This window comes from Falco rusticolus, chromosome 2 (assembly GCF_015220075.1).
Source record: "Falco rusticolus isolate bFalRus1 chromosome 2, bFalRus1.pri, whole genome shotgun sequence".
Classification (NCBI taxonomy): domain Eukaryota; kingdom Metazoa; phylum Chordata; class Aves; order Falconiformes; family Falconidae; genus Falco; species Falco rusticolus.
In genome coordinates, this window is record NC_051188.1 from 92,417,373 (window position 1) to 92,435,487 (window position 18,115).

General features: G+C 44.1%; 1 protein-coding gene across 5 annotated transcripts in view; it reads right to left on the reverse strand.

Annotated features, from left to right (window-relative positions):
• Window positions 1–14,736, reverse strand: part of REPS2 (RALBP1 associated Eps domain containing 2) — a 103,595-nt gene extending 88,859 nt beyond the window's left edge. For all 5 annotated transcript variants that reach the window (XM_037377283.1, XM_037377281.1, XM_037377282.1 and 2 more), the window contains exon 1: window positions 14,490–14,736. In XM_037377283.1, the coding sequence (XP_037233180.1) occupies window positions 14,490–14,687 (198 nt within the window). In that variant the 5' untranslated portion in view covers window positions 14,688–14,736. The remainder of the gene's footprint in view (window positions 1–14,489) is intronic.
• Window positions 14,737–18,115: the final 3,379 nt, after the last annotated feature.

Genomic DNA, 18,115 nt, shown 5'->3' on the forward strand with positions numbered 1-18,115 from the left:
AATGTAAGAAAAGAAAAAAAAAAAGGAACAGGCATGTTCTATCCAGCTCCCAGGCAGACACCAGTCACAAAGGTTGGAAACAGTAGGAGAAAGTACTGGCACAAAAGGAGCAAAACCAGTGCTGGCACATTGTCTTCAGCTTCCCGGGGAGTTAGAGGGAATTTATTGGACAGACACAGGCAGCCCCCAAAGCGTTGCAGCAATCAAATTTGGGCTGCAGCTACCTGCAGGTGTGCAGGTACAGGCCACCTTGCAAAGCACTGCATGCGCAAGGAGTACATGCAAACAAAATGCCTAGCAAACCCTTAAGAGACTACATTAAACCTCTCAATGGCAACGGCATATTTACTAGCCATATAAATGAGAATCCATCTCCAATGCATCAATATTGAAGCACTTGCATTTTTCTTAATGCCAGAAAACTAAGGAAACCAAGGAAGCAACAGGATTCAGCTCTAGTTTCAAGGACATTTTCTCACAGCAATACATTTTCTGCAAGATGTACAATTAAAAAAAAAAGTCTCAAGTAGAGCTCACAAAAAGAGCAAGAACACATCCCTTCCGTTTCTCTTCCCACTATTTATTTATTTCCTGGCAGATGCAGAGAAGTGCTGAACCAGCAGCTGTCTTGGCTGGTGGAAGTTGCCAGCTGGAAACAAGGGGAACAAAGAGCCACGCAGGTGGAGCCGCGTGGGAAGAGAGCAGGGGGAAGATGGGGGGGCAAAGAGGAGCACAAAAATAGTGACACTGAGCAGATACGGAGAAACTCACTCTCTCTTTTTGCTCCTCTCTGCTTACTGTCACAGTAATATTTAAAATACTATTGTGCAGCCATCTTGTATCTCATGCCCACACCACTATTTGGAACCATAGAATCGTTTTGGTTAGAAAAGACCTTTAAGATCACTGAGTCCAGCTGTTAACTGGGCATTGCCAAGTCCACCACTAAATCATGTCCCTGAGCAAGGCATATACACATCTTTTAAATACCTCCAGGGATAGTGACTCAACCACTTCCCTAGGCAGCTCACATTGCTTCTAAGAAGTTGCCTCTGAGCAGCAAAACCGACAAATCCCAATTTTCTCTGGACACTTGCCTTAAGGTGACATTCCTCTATGGATTTTGTCATTTTTAACATGGGCTGAATTCACTTAGGGACCTTTCTCTCAGCAGGAAAATTAATAGGGTTTTCTTTTACCCCATGACTTAGGTCCTTCAGATAACTCTTAGGAACTCTTCAAAGTCTCTCAATTTTCTTGAAATTTTATTTCAGTAGTTAAATTCAGAACTTATTACCCGGCTGAATTAACAGCATCATTGCACAAGCCTCATTTCTTTCGAAAACCAGGCAAAAAAAACCGCCAACCCATGACATGGAAAACTGGCAAAGTTTAGATTACATTAAGAACGACAAAGTGGAATAAGCAGTAGTAAAGGAGACCATCTCATTTGTGTGCTGAAACAACACAGTCATGTAGGAAATGGCAAGACCTTTCAGGAACATGAACTTGTGGTTAGCCATAGAACGATAACAAAAAGATCATTAGTTGGTAGGTGACTCCCAGCAGGAGACAAAACCTTGCACTGCATAAAGAGCAGAGTGGTATGTCAAGCAAGCCCCTAATGGGGAACCAGAGGGAGGATGCCTTCCTGCAGCGTACATTACACATGCAGAAACTCACAAGTGTCCTCAGCCATTTGACTGCTTAATGGTTAATAAGACTGACGAGTGTTCACACAAAGGTGTAACTAGCTTTAATATTCTGCTTGCAACCTTAATCATAAATGAGCTACTGCTGCCATGGAGGGGTAAACTGAGCATTTCTATTGCAAATGAGTACTTCTGGCATTACACTTGCAGCGGTTCTCCCAGACCCATGGAAAGGCTAACGCAACAGAGAGCAAGCATATCATAACAAGGTACCAAAAGCATGGCACGCAAACTTCTAACAGAATTGAAACATCAGCAGTAAACCAAAACAAACATTTTGTATTTCCCAGGACTGAAAAGTTATTTTAGGTTAAAAAATCTTAAGCATTAAGTTGGGGAAGTAGTTTGTCACGACGACGTGTATTAGCTTACAGTTCAAACCCACCTTTGCTTGGAACTACACAACGCCAGTACACTTCTTTCAATTACAAAATATAGCGCTGGCCATCTTACAGCAATGACAAATTGGTTTCGAAATGGCTTAATGCTCTTCTACAAATGAAAATTGCTGTACAAGGTTGCTTGCAAAATGTATTGTCTTACAATAGCCATCAGGAAGCAAAGCAAAATTTCAAGTATTTGGAGTTTGCGCAAATAATTTCACTGCTCCAAACAAACCAAGCTCTTCTCTGTGCTCTCTAGAGTCACATAGACTGCTGTGGATGCTGTAGAAATGCTGTTCTGAGTAAATGCCAGTTTGACCATAGGATAGTCCTGCAACTATCTAAGGCACTCTAAGTTACCAGAATTCTCCACACGGAAGGGAATCGGGAACATGGACAAGTAGATACCACTAGTCATCCACTTCTTAAATGGACTGCACATCTACAGCCCTCAACACATTGCTCCCCTTTATCAACATGTCACCTAACACTCCTATTTTGAAATTTAACTTACCCTGAATGAACAAGTTACTAGAAGGACAACCCAAGTGTCTAAGTATTAATTCGGTTGTTACTAGTATCTGCATTTCGATATTGCCAAATAATTTAAGCTATATAGTGAGAATAAAAGATTCACAAACTTACCCTCTACTTTTGCCCTTTTGGATGTTTTCCCTATTCAGACATATTTACTTTAAGATCTGTCCTTCAGGATCTGAACAGAGGGCCTTCACTCCAGTTCCAGAGTGCCCTGTTCTGTTGCACGGCTTAAATTCAGCAGTTACACTAAAATGAAGCTCCTTGTTAGACTTAACTTAAAGCTCCTACCTCTTGCACACTTCCCTGACATCAAATATATGCATGGTAAACAACACAGTCTAAAAACAGCTAATGAGTATTTCCTAAGGAAAAATATTCCTTTGGAGAATATCCTCCTCAAGGACAGTCCTGATTTAGGTTAGATCAAATAAGATATAATTACTACAATATAGCGGGGGGGGGGGGGGGGGGGGGGGAGAAACATGACAGCAGGGGGAGAGAGAGAAAAAATAAGGGACAGATAACTCAGTGTAAATAACATTAAGAATTATTTTCCTGCTGACCTCAGCACTGCCCAGTACTGCTCATTCTTTTCCTGAAACAGTATTTGCTCTGGCCAGTGAACCCTGGACCTGTCATGCTGTGAGGTACCAGGTGCAGTAACACCATCACCCCCAGGCTCCCCATCCTGGTTCCTTCCTCTCACAACACCCAAAACATGTTTTGACAGGCACCACTTCACAGCTGTATTATAAGTATACTGTATCCCCAGAATAATATTTTAATGATGTTTTTAAAAAAGCCCACAGTTAAGTGAGGGTAGCAGTAGATTACAACGTAAGTGCAAAAACCCCCAAGCATACTATGCTACAGTGGTACACCTCCATCACACACCAGGTGCAGAAAAAAGAGCGCTGAGGCTCTCCTCATTTCCAACTTTGGTGGCATCTCATGCAAAACTCAACATAAAAACCAGTTACGATCTTTGCTCTGTAGTATTTTTTTGTGTGTTTTATTTTGGGGACATTTTCAGGGTGGTTTGTTTTGGGTTGTTTGTTTGGGGTTTTTTTGCTATTGACAGGCTTTTCATTGAAACTATTCAAGGACTCTGTAGGAAGCATCAGACATCAGCCTAACTTTAAACCTTACACTATCCCTTTTTAAAGGTTACCAGGTTCTAGCCTGTTTCACCTTCTATGTGCAGCAGACATTTGTATCTATAACCTGCTAAACACTATGGTATCTAGAGCAATAATAAAAAACAGAAACAAGCAGCTTCCTGGTTCCTGTCTTTTATTATTCAACAACAGAGAACAGCAGTTAATGACATAATTGGGATTTATTTATTTTTGCCTTCTGATCTTCTCCCAAACCAGACATCCTCCAATACACACACTGACCACCTGGCTGACTCTTTCAAGCTTCTCCAACCTCTTTCGCAACCACTGCTTGTAATGAGAGTCACTGCTGTCCTGCTTCTGCTACCTCCCAGCTCCCTCATCCTCTGGTAAGGTCTCTACTTGTCTTACGTTCTCGTAATAGGAGAACAGTTTTAGCCTATCTGTTCTTTATGCTTCCTATTAGAACCATAAAGGAACCCATGTAAGTACCAGAAGCACAAAAAGCTGCTGGGAGGCACAAATGTTGCAGCTACCAAACCCAAGAAAGGAACCCGGCCAGTGACCTTGAAGTTAGCCCACAACGACCTACAGAACCGTACCAGCACTTTGGAACGGCCTTGTATTCAGTTTCTTCCTCTTACTCTGTGTAAGAAGGGAATTACTGTGGTTTGGGTCCAAAGGAAAATTTTCAGGACCTCTTTTTACCATTAATACTGAATTCAGAGTTTATGGAAGAGAAGAATAGACAGGCAGGACATAGGGGATATGTCCACATAGCTAAACAGGAGAACATTTCTAGCAGCCACAATTATCTAGGTCTTCCATAACTTCCAACAATGATAGAAAAACTCATTCTTCAGAAATATAAACATCTTCTCAGAATGAGAATCAATTATGGACAGCTCTGCATGGCAGATCTGACCCTTGGTGTCTCCCAGTCCTCATTCTGAAAGCAGTGGCAAAAAGTGCTTCAAGCTAGTAAAACTCACCAGTTAGTACCCAAGAAGTGACAAACACCACACACGGAAGCCCTGACAAATCCTCCCCAGCTAGCTGGCAGCCACCAGATTTAGTCATCCTGAACTAGACTAACTGAAAATAGTGCAAAACCTTGAGGTTTTTTCCTGAAAAAACACAAACATTCATATTCCAACGAGCCTTTCAAATTTCTGCCAGGAAACTGAGTATTTTGTTCCAGGGTGCCTTAATACAAAGGTACCACAGAGTTTTGTGGAAGTTGTGGTTTTGATGTTTCACACCCCTGCATTTCCTCAGCAGATGACATTTCTGAGGCACCACAGCCTCCCTCCTGAACAAGCTGCCTGGCCACCATCACTGCGTAACAGCAGAATTAGTCTAATGAACAGAAAGGAACAAGGGATGGTGTACACCAACAACGTCTTTCCCAAAATTCATTTAAGATGCCATAGTGCTTTAACACCTAAACAGATCAAAAGAAGAAGTGTTTTGATGTAGCTCAATAAATGATAGGTTTTGAAACATTTTCAAAGCAATTTCTCTGGTGAACATTTCTGACAGTTAACTTTGCCTTAGAAGACCAGAAGTACTTCTGGTTATTTCCCATAAAAATGTAATTCTGGACATTGTTCCACTTTGCAGACAAACTGAGACCCTACTAAAAACAGAAGAAAACAGAGACTGTGACACAAGATGTGTTTTTGCCACAAACAGAAATCTCTTACAGAATTATCCCTCATTTCAAAGGAATTTTTTTCTAAAATGAGCTTCTTTCTTCAGTAGTTACTGTGCTGTGATTTTCTAGACTAGCTACCCCGTAAAAAAAGTTGATGCTCGCTATACCCATCCTATTTTATCACATTTCACACATTTCCTAAGTTCATTTCCCTAGCACTCACAACTACAGCAGGTACTTTTAAAGGCAACGCAGAAAACACTCAAAACATTATCTTCTACAATCGTGCAGTTATCTTAATCAGTATCACAAATTAAAAATCCTTCTTGAGTTACGAATTATTTTTAAGACTGAAGAGCTATCAAAAGACCACTGTGTATGCTGTGTGTAAAGGACCTGCCCTTCCCTGATCTTACACTCCATTTACCTCTAGTTTGAATCAACACATCACTTAGAAAAGCAGCTTAAAATTTTCTCTTCCACATCACTAAACAAAACCCTAAAATTATGCTTGCACCTTATGTGTTGAAATGCGTCATTCAGTCAGTGATAACCTACTTGTTTGCATCTAAACCAAGCATTCGTCCTCAATTCAGCTAAAGAACACAGGACTTCAAAACAGCAACATCAGACAGTCAAAGACAACATCATCTCCAGTGCCCATGCACAGTATGCCAGCATTTTATAGCACATTTTATATCATGACTTGTATTTGCATTTCTGTCTGTACATACTAAAAGTAGCCTACGGCTATTAAAACAAAGATGTTCTTATAAAAGCAGCAATTATTCAGAGGAGGAAGGAAAGTAAAAATATAAAATTAAATAAATACATATATCACACTGGGTTCATTTTTCCACCCTCTCCATTTATTTTCATTTCTGGCATTTGAAACCTCCCAGTACTTCACCTTTTACTGCTCCACTGCTGTTACTGTTGGTAACAAATTAATTCTGACAGTGTTTGTCAGCCCATAGCATTCATCCAGTTTTGCAAATGATTATAGACACATTGTTTTATTCTGAAAGACCATCATCTTGGATTCCATAGGACATCATTGTGTAAATTATGCCAGAAGTAAATAATGCATGAAATGTGAAATGTTACCTATGCCAAAGCAGATCTAATGTTTCTTGGTGTGGAAAAAGACTTTAAAAAGAAAAAGGATTTAAAAAAAAAAAAAGTAAACTGATTTGAAAGGCTCATGCCAAAAAAAGACTTGAAATTTATAATAACAATAATAAAGTAATGGCACAGACATTTACTATTGACAGTAGAATTCAGCTTCATGACTCATACTGTAGTGAGCAAGCAGACACCATGGGCCACGTTCAAACAGCTTAAATTCAAACTGAGCCAAGTGTTTCCCATTAGCCAACTCTAAATTTTCAGTGCTACCAAGCCAGTGGTAATTACAAGGTCTGAATCCAGGGTTTCAAGTATGGCCCTACTCAAAGGAGTAGCTCCCCACCACCTCCTGTCAGAGAAGAACATCAACCGAGGTGCACGCTGAGATTGCAGGACTATGCAGATGCAAGGGTAAGAGAACAGAAGAACCATTTGCAGCCTTCTTGGATGGGGGAAGACTGCTCAGGACAGAAAACAAAACAAACAAAGCAATCAAAAATAAAGAAGCAGAAGAAAAAGCTGAAGACGTGCTTTGGTTGTCAGGCTACCTGAAGTTTCTCAAAACCTTCTGTTGTTGTTACAGACATCTGCCAACCATGCTGCTGTAAGTGGGGCGCTCAGCAACTCCTGTTGGTTAGGAAGGCCTCTGAATGACTCATCCAGGTACAAGAGAGGATTTAACAGGCAGCACGCAACCTTGGGGTCCTTTCAAACCGGCCTAGTCCCAGCCGGAGCAAGCCCACCAGCCCAGCGCAGGCGTGCTCCGCACGGAGGGACAGCCTGCTGCGGGGACGCTCGTCACAGAGGGCTCCTTCAGCGCTGCTCTCCACACGTACCACCCGGTGTCTAGGGCAACTGGCAGCACAAAGCATCTCAACCTTCACGTTTACAAGGCAGGTTCGTGGGAGAAATAAGCTATTTAAAACATTATTTAAGTCTAAAGAGATAAGACCCTAATTTGATATTTTTCTAGATAAAGATCTGCCTCGCCATCATCAAAACAAGGGTTTGTAGTTTTTTTCTAAACAAATATGGTAACATTTCTGTTTTTACCAGCAACTAATATTTTAAAACATATTTAAACAAGCACATAGCTTAAGATAGATCTTAAATTCTTATTTTTTAAGATATTAAATAAGATTTACTTGTGTAGGTACATGTGATATATGCAAAGTAAGTTTTGATGAAAACAAATTAATTTAAAAATATACAGACCATCGTCTAGAAAATGAAACCCACACATTTCTTATGTACACAAACATCTGGAAGTTTACAAAAACACCTTTTCTCTTTTAAACACTTTAGTAAATAAACTATAATTTGCAGTTAGTTATTTAGCTGATTATTTCCGGTCACTGTGTCCTACCAGATCACAGAACTAACGGGTCTCATCCCACCACATCTTTCCACCTCATCACTGTAGCTAAACTGCAAAGGGCAGCCAGGGGGGGAGAAGCCCTTCCCAACAGAGTTCTCAATTTTCTCCATTTTATTCAGTGGTCACCAAATAACGCTCCTGAACACACTTGAAAAAGAAAATATTCCCTCTGTTCAGGAAGAGGGGATTACTATTTCTCCACAGTTGGTTTTCTACTGCAGCACCCTCTTCTAGTTAATTATCCACTAACTCAGATGTTGAGCTGTCTGACTGCCTTCAAAAGTTGAACTACCACATATTGCTCATTAATGTTTTATTTTACCATACTGCTGGCATGTTTAGATGCTAATACATCAAAGAATATTGCTTTACAAGTATTATATCAAATGTATTGCTCAATTCATAATATTGTAAATTTAAATAGGTTATTTATCCTGATCCCTCGTCACAGAAATACTTGTTACATCTTTCATGAATCTATCCTGGCTAAGTTTTTCAGCTCAGCTAAATTCATGTTTTCAGAGTTTAGATCAACACTTTTTTTGTGGGGGGTGTCTGTGCTAGATTCACCCACTGAGGTAACTGAACTCTGCGTATAACACCTCCTTTGCAAAACAGATTGTGGACAGTATCAATCAATCTGTATATAAATATCACAACACTGATAGCATATTGCTATCATATTGTTGCGATATTTATATACAGACTGACTGATAAATGCACAAGTAAAAGAGGTTATACTCAACTGTTTGCTGAACCCACTGCACTTGCCTAAGTACTGTGACAAAACAACTTATTTAAAAAAGAAAAAAATATATATAAAAAAAACCCCACCAGTCGTCTTCATCTCATCCCTGCTTCATACTGCAGCATCCTCTCTTAAAGAGAGCTGCTTTCATCCCAATGGATCCTTGTAGTTATTTTAAATCACTGGCACAGCAAAGCATTATTTTATTGGAAAATAAAATAATTAATTCATACTTGGTTGTTATGAGGGTTAATTACTGAAAGCTGCAGGCCTTGATCAGACTGATTCTGACCATCCCAAGCAGGTCTGGGAGTCTCTGGTTTTACAGCGTGATTTGAAACACACTTGGGAAGGAACAGCTTCTATGTATCTTCCACTGTGTATGTTGACACCAAGGCACTCAAAAACTACTGATCTTTTAGGTAGTGACTACTAAATGATAGTTTAAATGATACGCAATAGTTTAAAGATGTACAAAGACCTGATTTTTTTTTTAATGGAATATATCATCAAGATACATCCAGGTGAAGTTTTACCCTTTACCTTGTTATAATACTGCTACTGTGGTTTTTACATCTGGATTTTGCATGTTCCTACTTATGCAAAAACAAGTTTGCTTGTGACTCTAGAAAGCCAATGACAATTCGGGGACCGTGGACAGAAGTACTGATATCAAAATGTCAGTTTTCCTTTCTTTTTCTTGTTGTACCGCTTACATAAAGTTGTATTTCTTTTTTTTTTTTCTTTTATTTCTTCCTTACTCAAAGATGTCAGTAGGATGTTAACTTCTCTGTTACATCACCTTTTGATGGACCCGCTGTTAGTCAGTCAGTTAAATCCCAATGCCACCACTAGCATAATGCCAAATTCTGTCAAGGGGTACAACAGAGTGAATTTTATCTTTTTTAAAGTAACAGTAAGTCCAGACTTTCCTCACTCAAAAAGCTCATTTTTTAACTGCCACAGTTGTTGTTCTTTTCCGCCTGTTTGAAGCAGACAGTTAATCCCACCCCAGCTATCGTGCAGGTAGTAATTTATGCTTATGGAATTTAAAAAAACACATTACAGAAAAGCCAACCCTCATGGGCATCTTTCCAAAGAAAGACCGACTTAGCAACTTTTTTTTTTATTCTATTCACACTTCTGCTTTTTGAACACAAAAATACAGTTAAACTGTAGAGTTACAACAATAGAGACAAGTCATGATAAATACAGATTAACTCACAAAGCCTGTGGAAGAAAGGCAAGATCGTTGGTCTGTGCTCCTACTCACACAGAGCTGGAACGAGAGTCCCAGCTAAAAAAAATGCAGCGTCTGTGCACTCCCGCATCACACAATTAATACTTGTCATCCTTGGAGCTCAAAATAAGGCAGTGTGTTCATTTGCAGAGGAAAGACTGCATTTTCTTAAGAAAACTGGATCTCTGTGCTGACAGCGCAAGTCCACAAATAGGATTAAGGTTTATAAAACTGGGAATTAAAGACACCATCAGACAACCAAGTGAGAATGAATCAAGTAAGTCCCAAGCTAATAAAAAGAGATAAGCATTTTACTGTAAATCTTGAGTCTAACCCTGCTCCCTAATTTCTTAGGCCAAAATCTTCAGAGACCACAGTAACACCAACAAACAGTAGAACTAGCACAGGTACCTCACCTTTGCTGATCAGGGGGCAATGACTCTACAAAGCACTATTTTATCTGGAAGCGATGCAGACATCAGCCCACCAGCACTCGGCACCTGTAACAAATGCACTTTGGTGTCCCAGACCCAAGGAGCGGAGGCTGTACTCGCTGGCAGCCAGCTTCAAAACAGGGTCAAAAATGGCTTGCCCAAAATGAGACAAGGCACCCCATCCACCGTCAACACTTGTGGCACAGTGGTTAGCATGGAGTATTGACATTCCGAACAGTGAGGGAGCACAACCAAACCGATTTCTCTAAAAAGGCCAGAAACCCCAGAGTTTGCCCTTGTGGGCAGGCACACAAACCTGTTGCTGTCATCTACTGATGGCCATCAGTGATGCCTCCTGCCCCGAGATGCAGTCACTTCTTCATTCCTCCTAACTGCTAGCATACCTCTGCCTGCCTTCTTCCCTCTTAAGAAGTGTTATCAAAATTGATGTAGCAAAGTACACTGTGGGACCACCTTTGCTTCAGCAACAGTGACTTCAAAACACTCTTTTTTCTTTGCACAAATTCAGTTCTTTTTCTGTTTATTATGAGCCAAAGCATAGGGAACACCATTTTCAACTTGACCAACACGGGTAAATATAAATCCAGCTGATGCTATTACATTTCTTCTATTTCTGACAGTCTACACAACCACATGGCACGTGACTAGTCTGCTTCTTCCTCCTTTGACATAAATATTGTAAAAAATAATAACAGTCCTAGCACAGATCTTTCAGGCAAGAGATTACAGACATTTTACAGAGTTACTTTAAAAGCCCCTGGCGAAGAATTGGCCACAGGCTTTGCGCAAGTCTAAATAAAATCTTAATGGTTCTGCCTTTCTGCGACTAGCCATATAGTGCGGTTACTTTCAGTACACGGGGGAGGTATGATTACACAGTCTGCAAAAACCACGCTGTCCTGTCCCTGTCATGCCCTTCTCCATCCTGTAAAGTGTCTGAAATTTTTCATTTCAGTGCTAACTTTAACCATTTTTCCAGAACTAAGATCACTTGCCAAGTTCATTCTTCAGTCCCTTCTTTAAGGAAAGTTAAATAGGTACAGCCTCTGCTGTACCCTACTGCCCAGCACAAGAGCTGGCTTTGGTGAGCCTGGGTGTAACGAACCTGTGTTCAATCGCTTCACTCGTAGCAAGCCCTGGGACTCTCGGGTGCACACCATCTGTTCCTACTGACCCGCTGCTCTTGGATTTTTTCCACTCATTCCAGCATTTCCTCTTCTGGCACATGCTCGCACATTCCCTACCTGCTCTCCGTTACCTAGCCTCTTTCTTCTAAATAAAACTCTTGGATCAAGCCAACTAACATTTAAACTAAACAAAACCCTTGCCTGTCCGCTGTTTGGGAGCGCACATCACTGCTTTTCCTACAGGAACTGACATATTCAACAGCACTGCTCCAGCTGGGATGCACCCACATGGTTTTTGTCTAGATCGCATGCCCTGCCATTAGAGTTAAGGAAGGTGGAAGGAGATTTCCCCATGAGGCTTGTGAGCATCCTCCTGATCAACAAGAAATCCCAACCAAAGACTGTATAAGGAAAGGCTCCTTTCTCAAAGGTTTAACCCACTTACTACACAAGTACAAATGCCTGAAGACAAGAGCACAGGTTCAGGACTTTGCCATGGCACAAGATGCCAGTTCTGGAAGCATACTGATCTGTAAAACTGCTCCTCAAGGAATACCTTGAGAATAAAATGCTGTAAACTGTACATTGCTTACAAAATGGTCCATGGCCATCCCTTGTCATAGCCCACACAAGGGCCAGGGAATGGTGTTAACAATCTTGCAGAATGTGCAGGCTCTGCTTCATAGAAATCCAGAACTGGTTTCCGATTCAACTCTCCCCGTTTCTGACACGGCAAAACTCAGCACGACCATTTCTCAGTTGGTCAGTAGGGATGCCTGCACACTAAGCACTAATTGTGACAGATGGGGATTTTTAAAAGCATTTAAAAAAAAAAAAAAAAAGCTTTCATGGTCAACATTTATTTCAAAGAAAACATGTTATCTTAACTCAAAAAATGAGCTGCCTCTGCCTAAAATGGGTGTTCCCTGTACTAGCAGAAAACATATACCATGAACCTCTGTGCATCGTTCCCATAATTGTTAGAATGATAAGGTTTTTTAAACAGAAACTATTAGATTGCATTTTTGGAGGACGATAAAAGACAAAGTATCAGCAAATATCTCAAACAATGTTGTGTGGTTTTCCCTATTAAAACATTCTCATTTCCAACTTTTTTTTTTTTTTTTAAACACATTACGTTAATTCATTTTTTTCTTAAGTCCCGGTAAATGTTAGTAAGAATACCTGACAGCAGTGGATTCTAAGGACAGGCGTTCCAGCCACGGAGCAGAGCATAACTGTAATTAATACCATATAAACAAGGGACCGGGGAGGAAGGAGGAAGAGAAACAGCTCCAGATCCCACAGGCCTTATTATCCAAATATTCCTTAAGCCAATTACAGGCTTGTTTCCCAGTAACATACTCTCCATAGCATAAATATACCTGGAAATAATCTAATAGTAAAAAACAAGAACATTAAAAAAAACCCCAAAACACAAGCATTTCCAGGCTTATGTCACACATTACTATCAAAATGACTCCCAAAACAGACTATGAAAATAATATGATAATAAATTTTATTTAAATGATAGGGTAAGGAACTGCACAGTAAAAATAAGAGGGTTTTTCTGTACTACTTTGGAAAATGAAGTGACTCATATCAAAGTCATATAAATTTACTAATAGGGTTTTAAAAAGTTTCTTAAATGTGCCTTCTTATTTGAAATAAAACACCTTCGTCTTCCTCTTTGCAATGCAAAGGCCTACTCTTGGTGCTCGATCTATGTGAAATCTCTATGTTCACCATCCAATTCACCTGGAAGACCAAGGCCACAACATGGCTCAAAATTAAGCGGTAACTACAGTGCTCGGTAACATTTCTGTTTTACAGATCTGGTAAATAGCACAAGTAAGCAAAGAAAATATCCTCAAAATATCATCACTTTTGTTCAGAATCACCCGTGCAATATGAATTTGTGTTAAGTCATTATAAGATGACCTGACAGCTATGAGGAAAGCCGCAGGAAGAGGTCAGTACCCTCAGGCAGTGCCGAGGCACAACTGTACTTCAGCTTAACTCAGCATAACTTTTTTTCTGCTTCATAAATAAAAGCTACTGAAGAACAGAACTCCTGTAAATAAAAATAATAATAATTAAAAAAAAAAAAAAACGGAAATGCCCAATACTTCTGGCAATAAACCAAACAGAAATAGGGTAACTGCAGTGCACTGGTCAAGTCACTAATCCACAGGTGGAGAAGACCACAGGAGCGGTTGGGTTCCTTCTGCCCATCGCCGGCGGCGGATGGCACAAGCCTCCTCACTCCCCGACCGAGCTCTTCCTCGAAACTACGGGAGGGTCCCACCTGGCAGCTCTGCGGGGACCTTTCCCGGGACCCTCCTGCTCGGACCGTGCAAGAGCCCCTTACCTGGCACCTAAATGTATTTGTTCTCAAGAACAGACCTGCAAACGCCATCCCACCTACAGATCTTTTTCACTAACACAACACTTGGAAAATAAATAAAAAAAAAAAAAACCCAGCGCAAAGCCAGGAACTAAACACATCGCACGCCCTTTACAGCCCTGCGAACACAACTGTCTTTACGGTGCGCGGGGGCCCTTCGGAGGACGCGGGGGCCATGCCCGGCCCGCAAGCACCGCCCCAGGGCTGCGCGCCACCGCCGCACGGACCGGCGGCACACCGCCCACCGGCACCGGCACGCCGCCCCCCCGGCACCCACACACCTGGCGGCAATAAGGATCGCGACTGCCGAAAACTGGCGGCACCAGCGGCTCACCTGAAGAAAAGCCAGCGGGTACACAGCGGCCGCGGGCACCGCCGTCCCCGCCGCTGCGGCGGGCAGCCCTGCCCCGCTCCCCCGCGCTCCGCGCCCGCCCCAGCCGCCGCCGCTCGTCCCGGCCCCGCGGGCAGGGCAAGGGCGTCGGGGCACCGGCCCGCCGCGCAGCCCCGAACTTCCCGGCGGAGGCAGCGCCAGCCCCTCTCCCGCCGGGCCGGGGGAGCGCGTCCCGCCACGTCCCCGCAACTTCGGGGCGACCCACCTGGTGCAGCGTGTCCGGGGGTAGCTGGGAGGCCCGGAACAGCTCGCCCACGCTGCTGCCCCCGGCGGCCGCCTCGGGGGGCGGGCAGCACCGCGAGAAGAGCTCGGAGTAGCGCTGCTGCTCGCTCTCGCTCAGCGGCAGGAGCAGACCCCCGGTACCGCCGGCGGCGGCGGCCCCCCCCGCCGGCCCCTGCTCCATGGCGGGGCGGCGCAGGCAGAGCGGCGCGGCGGGGCAGCGGGTGCCGCGCCGCCGGAGGGGGGAGGTGTGGCGGGCGGGAGGCGGCGCCGCGCTGCGGCGGGGAAGGTGAGTCCCCGCCCCCGCCCGGTGAGGGCTCCGCGCCGGCCCCGCAGTGCCCCCGCCGCCGCCGGGAGCCGCTCCCGGCCCCGCCTCGCCCCGCCGCTCCGCCCCGCCCCGCAGCCAGCGGCCCTGCGTGGGGACCCGCCGGCCGCGGCCCCGCGTGGCGCTGGCGTCCCCTCACGGCTCCGCCGCCGCCGGCCCGGCCCTCGCCAGGCGCCTGTTTCTTTTCTTACATATTTTTTTCAGTCGGTTTTGGGTCAATCCCAAGTACCGGCCGCCTGCGCTGCCACCCGCCGCGGGCGGTGGGTGCCCCAGGGGCAGCCCCGTCGCTGCGCCACAGGGCGGGCACCGGGGCCCAGCGCCGCGGCCGGCCGGGTGCACAGGCGGCAAAGCCCCCCGGGCTGCCAGCGTGCCCCCCGCCCCAGCCGTGCCCCCACCCGCCGCGGGGCTGTGCTGGGGGGCTCCCCGCGCCCCCCGACACCTCGGGCCCCCGGCAGCCGTTCGAGCGCGGTGCCGGGAGCGGCGGGGGGCGCCGCGGCGCAGGCGGGGATGCGGACCCCGAGCGACCCCCGACGGGCCGCTTGGCCGGGCACTATCTCGCCGCGCGCGCTGTAGTTTTTTGCTTTAACGTGAAGGGCAGAGCGCCCCTAGTTTACAGACACGAGTCCCCTTCGTGTGACTCCCCTGTCAGCAGTGACACCGTACGCGTTCCCCTTGCAGGCCGAGCATCCCCTTCACAGCCGGCTGGCCGGGTGGCACATCCCACCCAGGAGCGTGTCTGTGGGTCCCTCGCTGGTTGTAGGAGCCTTTGCCTCCCAGCAGTTCCTCGGGGCATTTCAAGGAATGGGGTACCTGAGCTGGAGCGGATCCTTGTGAATGCCCGTGACCCGCAGAAGAGTCAACGGTTGTCGCGGCAGCTTCGGTTTTGCTCGCAGTGCTGTGCCATGAGCAGCATGTGGCCCATGCTGCCAGCCACATCCCTAAACACAAAACATTTAGGATGTCAGCGTGGTTTAATGATCTATATGCTTGTCCAGTATTAATTCTGGCAAAATACAAAATCCAAATATAATAACTTTACATAATGTTTTTACTAGAAAATACTGGGTTAGTGTTACTTCAGTTAAAATCACTATTAGTCTAATTTATGGTCTGTCAAGCAGAAAAAAAATTTACTAGCTCATCACCTCTGTCCTTATTAACAAAGACCTGTTCTCTCTTCTTAAAATCTTTTTTAAAACTACTATATCCTCTCCACACCACATATCTGAGCCTCCTTCCCACCTGCACAAAACATGCAAGCTTTTAATTCCTCTACTTTGAAATGAAGATCTGTGCCTGTCTTCTCAATGTGTGGAACGCTGAATGGGTTGGGAGTTGCAGTTACTGGCGGGTGAATAATTCATGACTGCGTTTAAGAATGGAGTGTTATGGAGAAATCTTTGTTTCTTTAGGGACAGTAGATTGCCACGGTATTTTCTCATTTTAAAACATACTGTTTCAAAGAAGGGCAAGTCTACTTTAGAAACTGAATCTTGTAGCCCAACTTAAAGTGGCAAAGACCTGTAGTAGTTCAGAAAAATTCTGAGTCCTCTTGAAACGGCTCAGCAGAGCAGAGAGCAAACAACCCCTCAAATGCTAGGTTCTTCACCTGGAGCATCCTAAAATGTCTCCGACCTTTTTCTGTATCTTCAGTCAGGTACAAGTCAGAGGAGATGGTGCCAGCCATGCGGAGATGACGTAGGGCTTTACCTAACTATTGCCAGATTTAATTATATGACTCTCATGATATCTTCCAGCCAGCTTATGGAAGAACAGCTGTCTTACAGCTGAACTTGAACAAAGAGATATTGAGATGCTGACAAGCAAAGGAAAATACTGTCAACAATTTGTGCTAATTGTGCATTTTCCTGCGCCTGAAGATGCTTGTTGATAATGGACCAGCTCAATGCTTGTGATGCTAATGTCTCTTCATAACAAATACTCCCTTCTCCAACACCCCAGCAGACACCGTTTGACCTTTGTTGATGTGTTGGCCTCAGTTTTTCTGTTTTTCTGAGGTGGCCCATGGCAGGAAGATATTGGAAACACCCACTGTCGCAGCACACAATAGTCTCTTTTACCAGCCACACCTCTAATTGCAAACCACCACAGCTGCTTCCCTCTCCCCCCCGCCCCTTCCCCCCCCCACACCCTGTTGGGACAGCTTTGTCTTCTTCCTCAACCTGTAAGACTTGCGTTCCTCTCTCCACACATCCCACTCTCATCAGAAACGACACGGTGGCAGTGTCCAAAAACAGTCTACCCCAATATTATAATCTTCAACGTGTCATCCCCAGGCCACTAAAGAAGTGAACTCCCACAAGCCAAGGAAGGAAGCAGGGAAATCCATGTCTTTTATTTCTGCAAAATAAGTGTGAGCTTACAGGTGTAACGGGTGTGAGCTGAACACCCCACGGGCATAAGCACACCTTTGGGGACTGAGGGGTTGCTCAGGTGTCAATCTGTCACCTCTGAGCTGCTGGTGTCCTTCAGCACTTAGCAGTGCCAACTGCACTGGCTTACTCTGCTCAATCCAACACACAACTGCACTGGCTTACTCTGCTCAATCCAACACTCACAGGGAGCTTTAATCCTTCCTGGGTGCCAGAGCCACTTCCTATACAGTCCAGTGAGCCTGAACTCTGAAGTTCTTGTGAGGGTGCAATAGTTCAGACTGAGAGGCACTTCACGATAGCAGAAGCCGTACAAGTGTCCTAGGAAAAGAGATTCAACCTTCCTGTTTACAGGGAAGTTGTGATGTCATTACAAGTTACAAAACTTCCCTATAACTAAGAAATGCTAAATATCAGTAAATCGAAACAGTCTAAGTATTTATCGTTTGCTGGAAAAAAATAAAGTCAGTAATGTTAACCGGATTGAAATCAGACTTATCAAAGTATGGTTTAGATCTGTGTGAGGTCCTCCTTTCTTCCTTCCCTCCCCACCCAACTATGAATGCAATGACTTACTCTAAACCCAGCCAGCAGCAGTCCTGCCAACAATTGTGTGATCACGTGTGGAAGGGAGACCAAAGTCATAGTAAAAAATAAAAAGAAATGGTACTTCCAAAGATGTGCTAGTAGGAATAGTAGTAATATGTATGATGGGTATATTTTCCTTCGGGATGAAATAGTTGGTATTAATTGTCATGTAGAATATGACATGTAATACATAATCAGCAGTAAAAGAATCCCTCCCAATATTTTAGTATTTACAGGATCCTGGAAACTATTTTTATTTGAGCAGTACAACCAAAGACCTGTCACTCAAATTACTATGTTATTTCC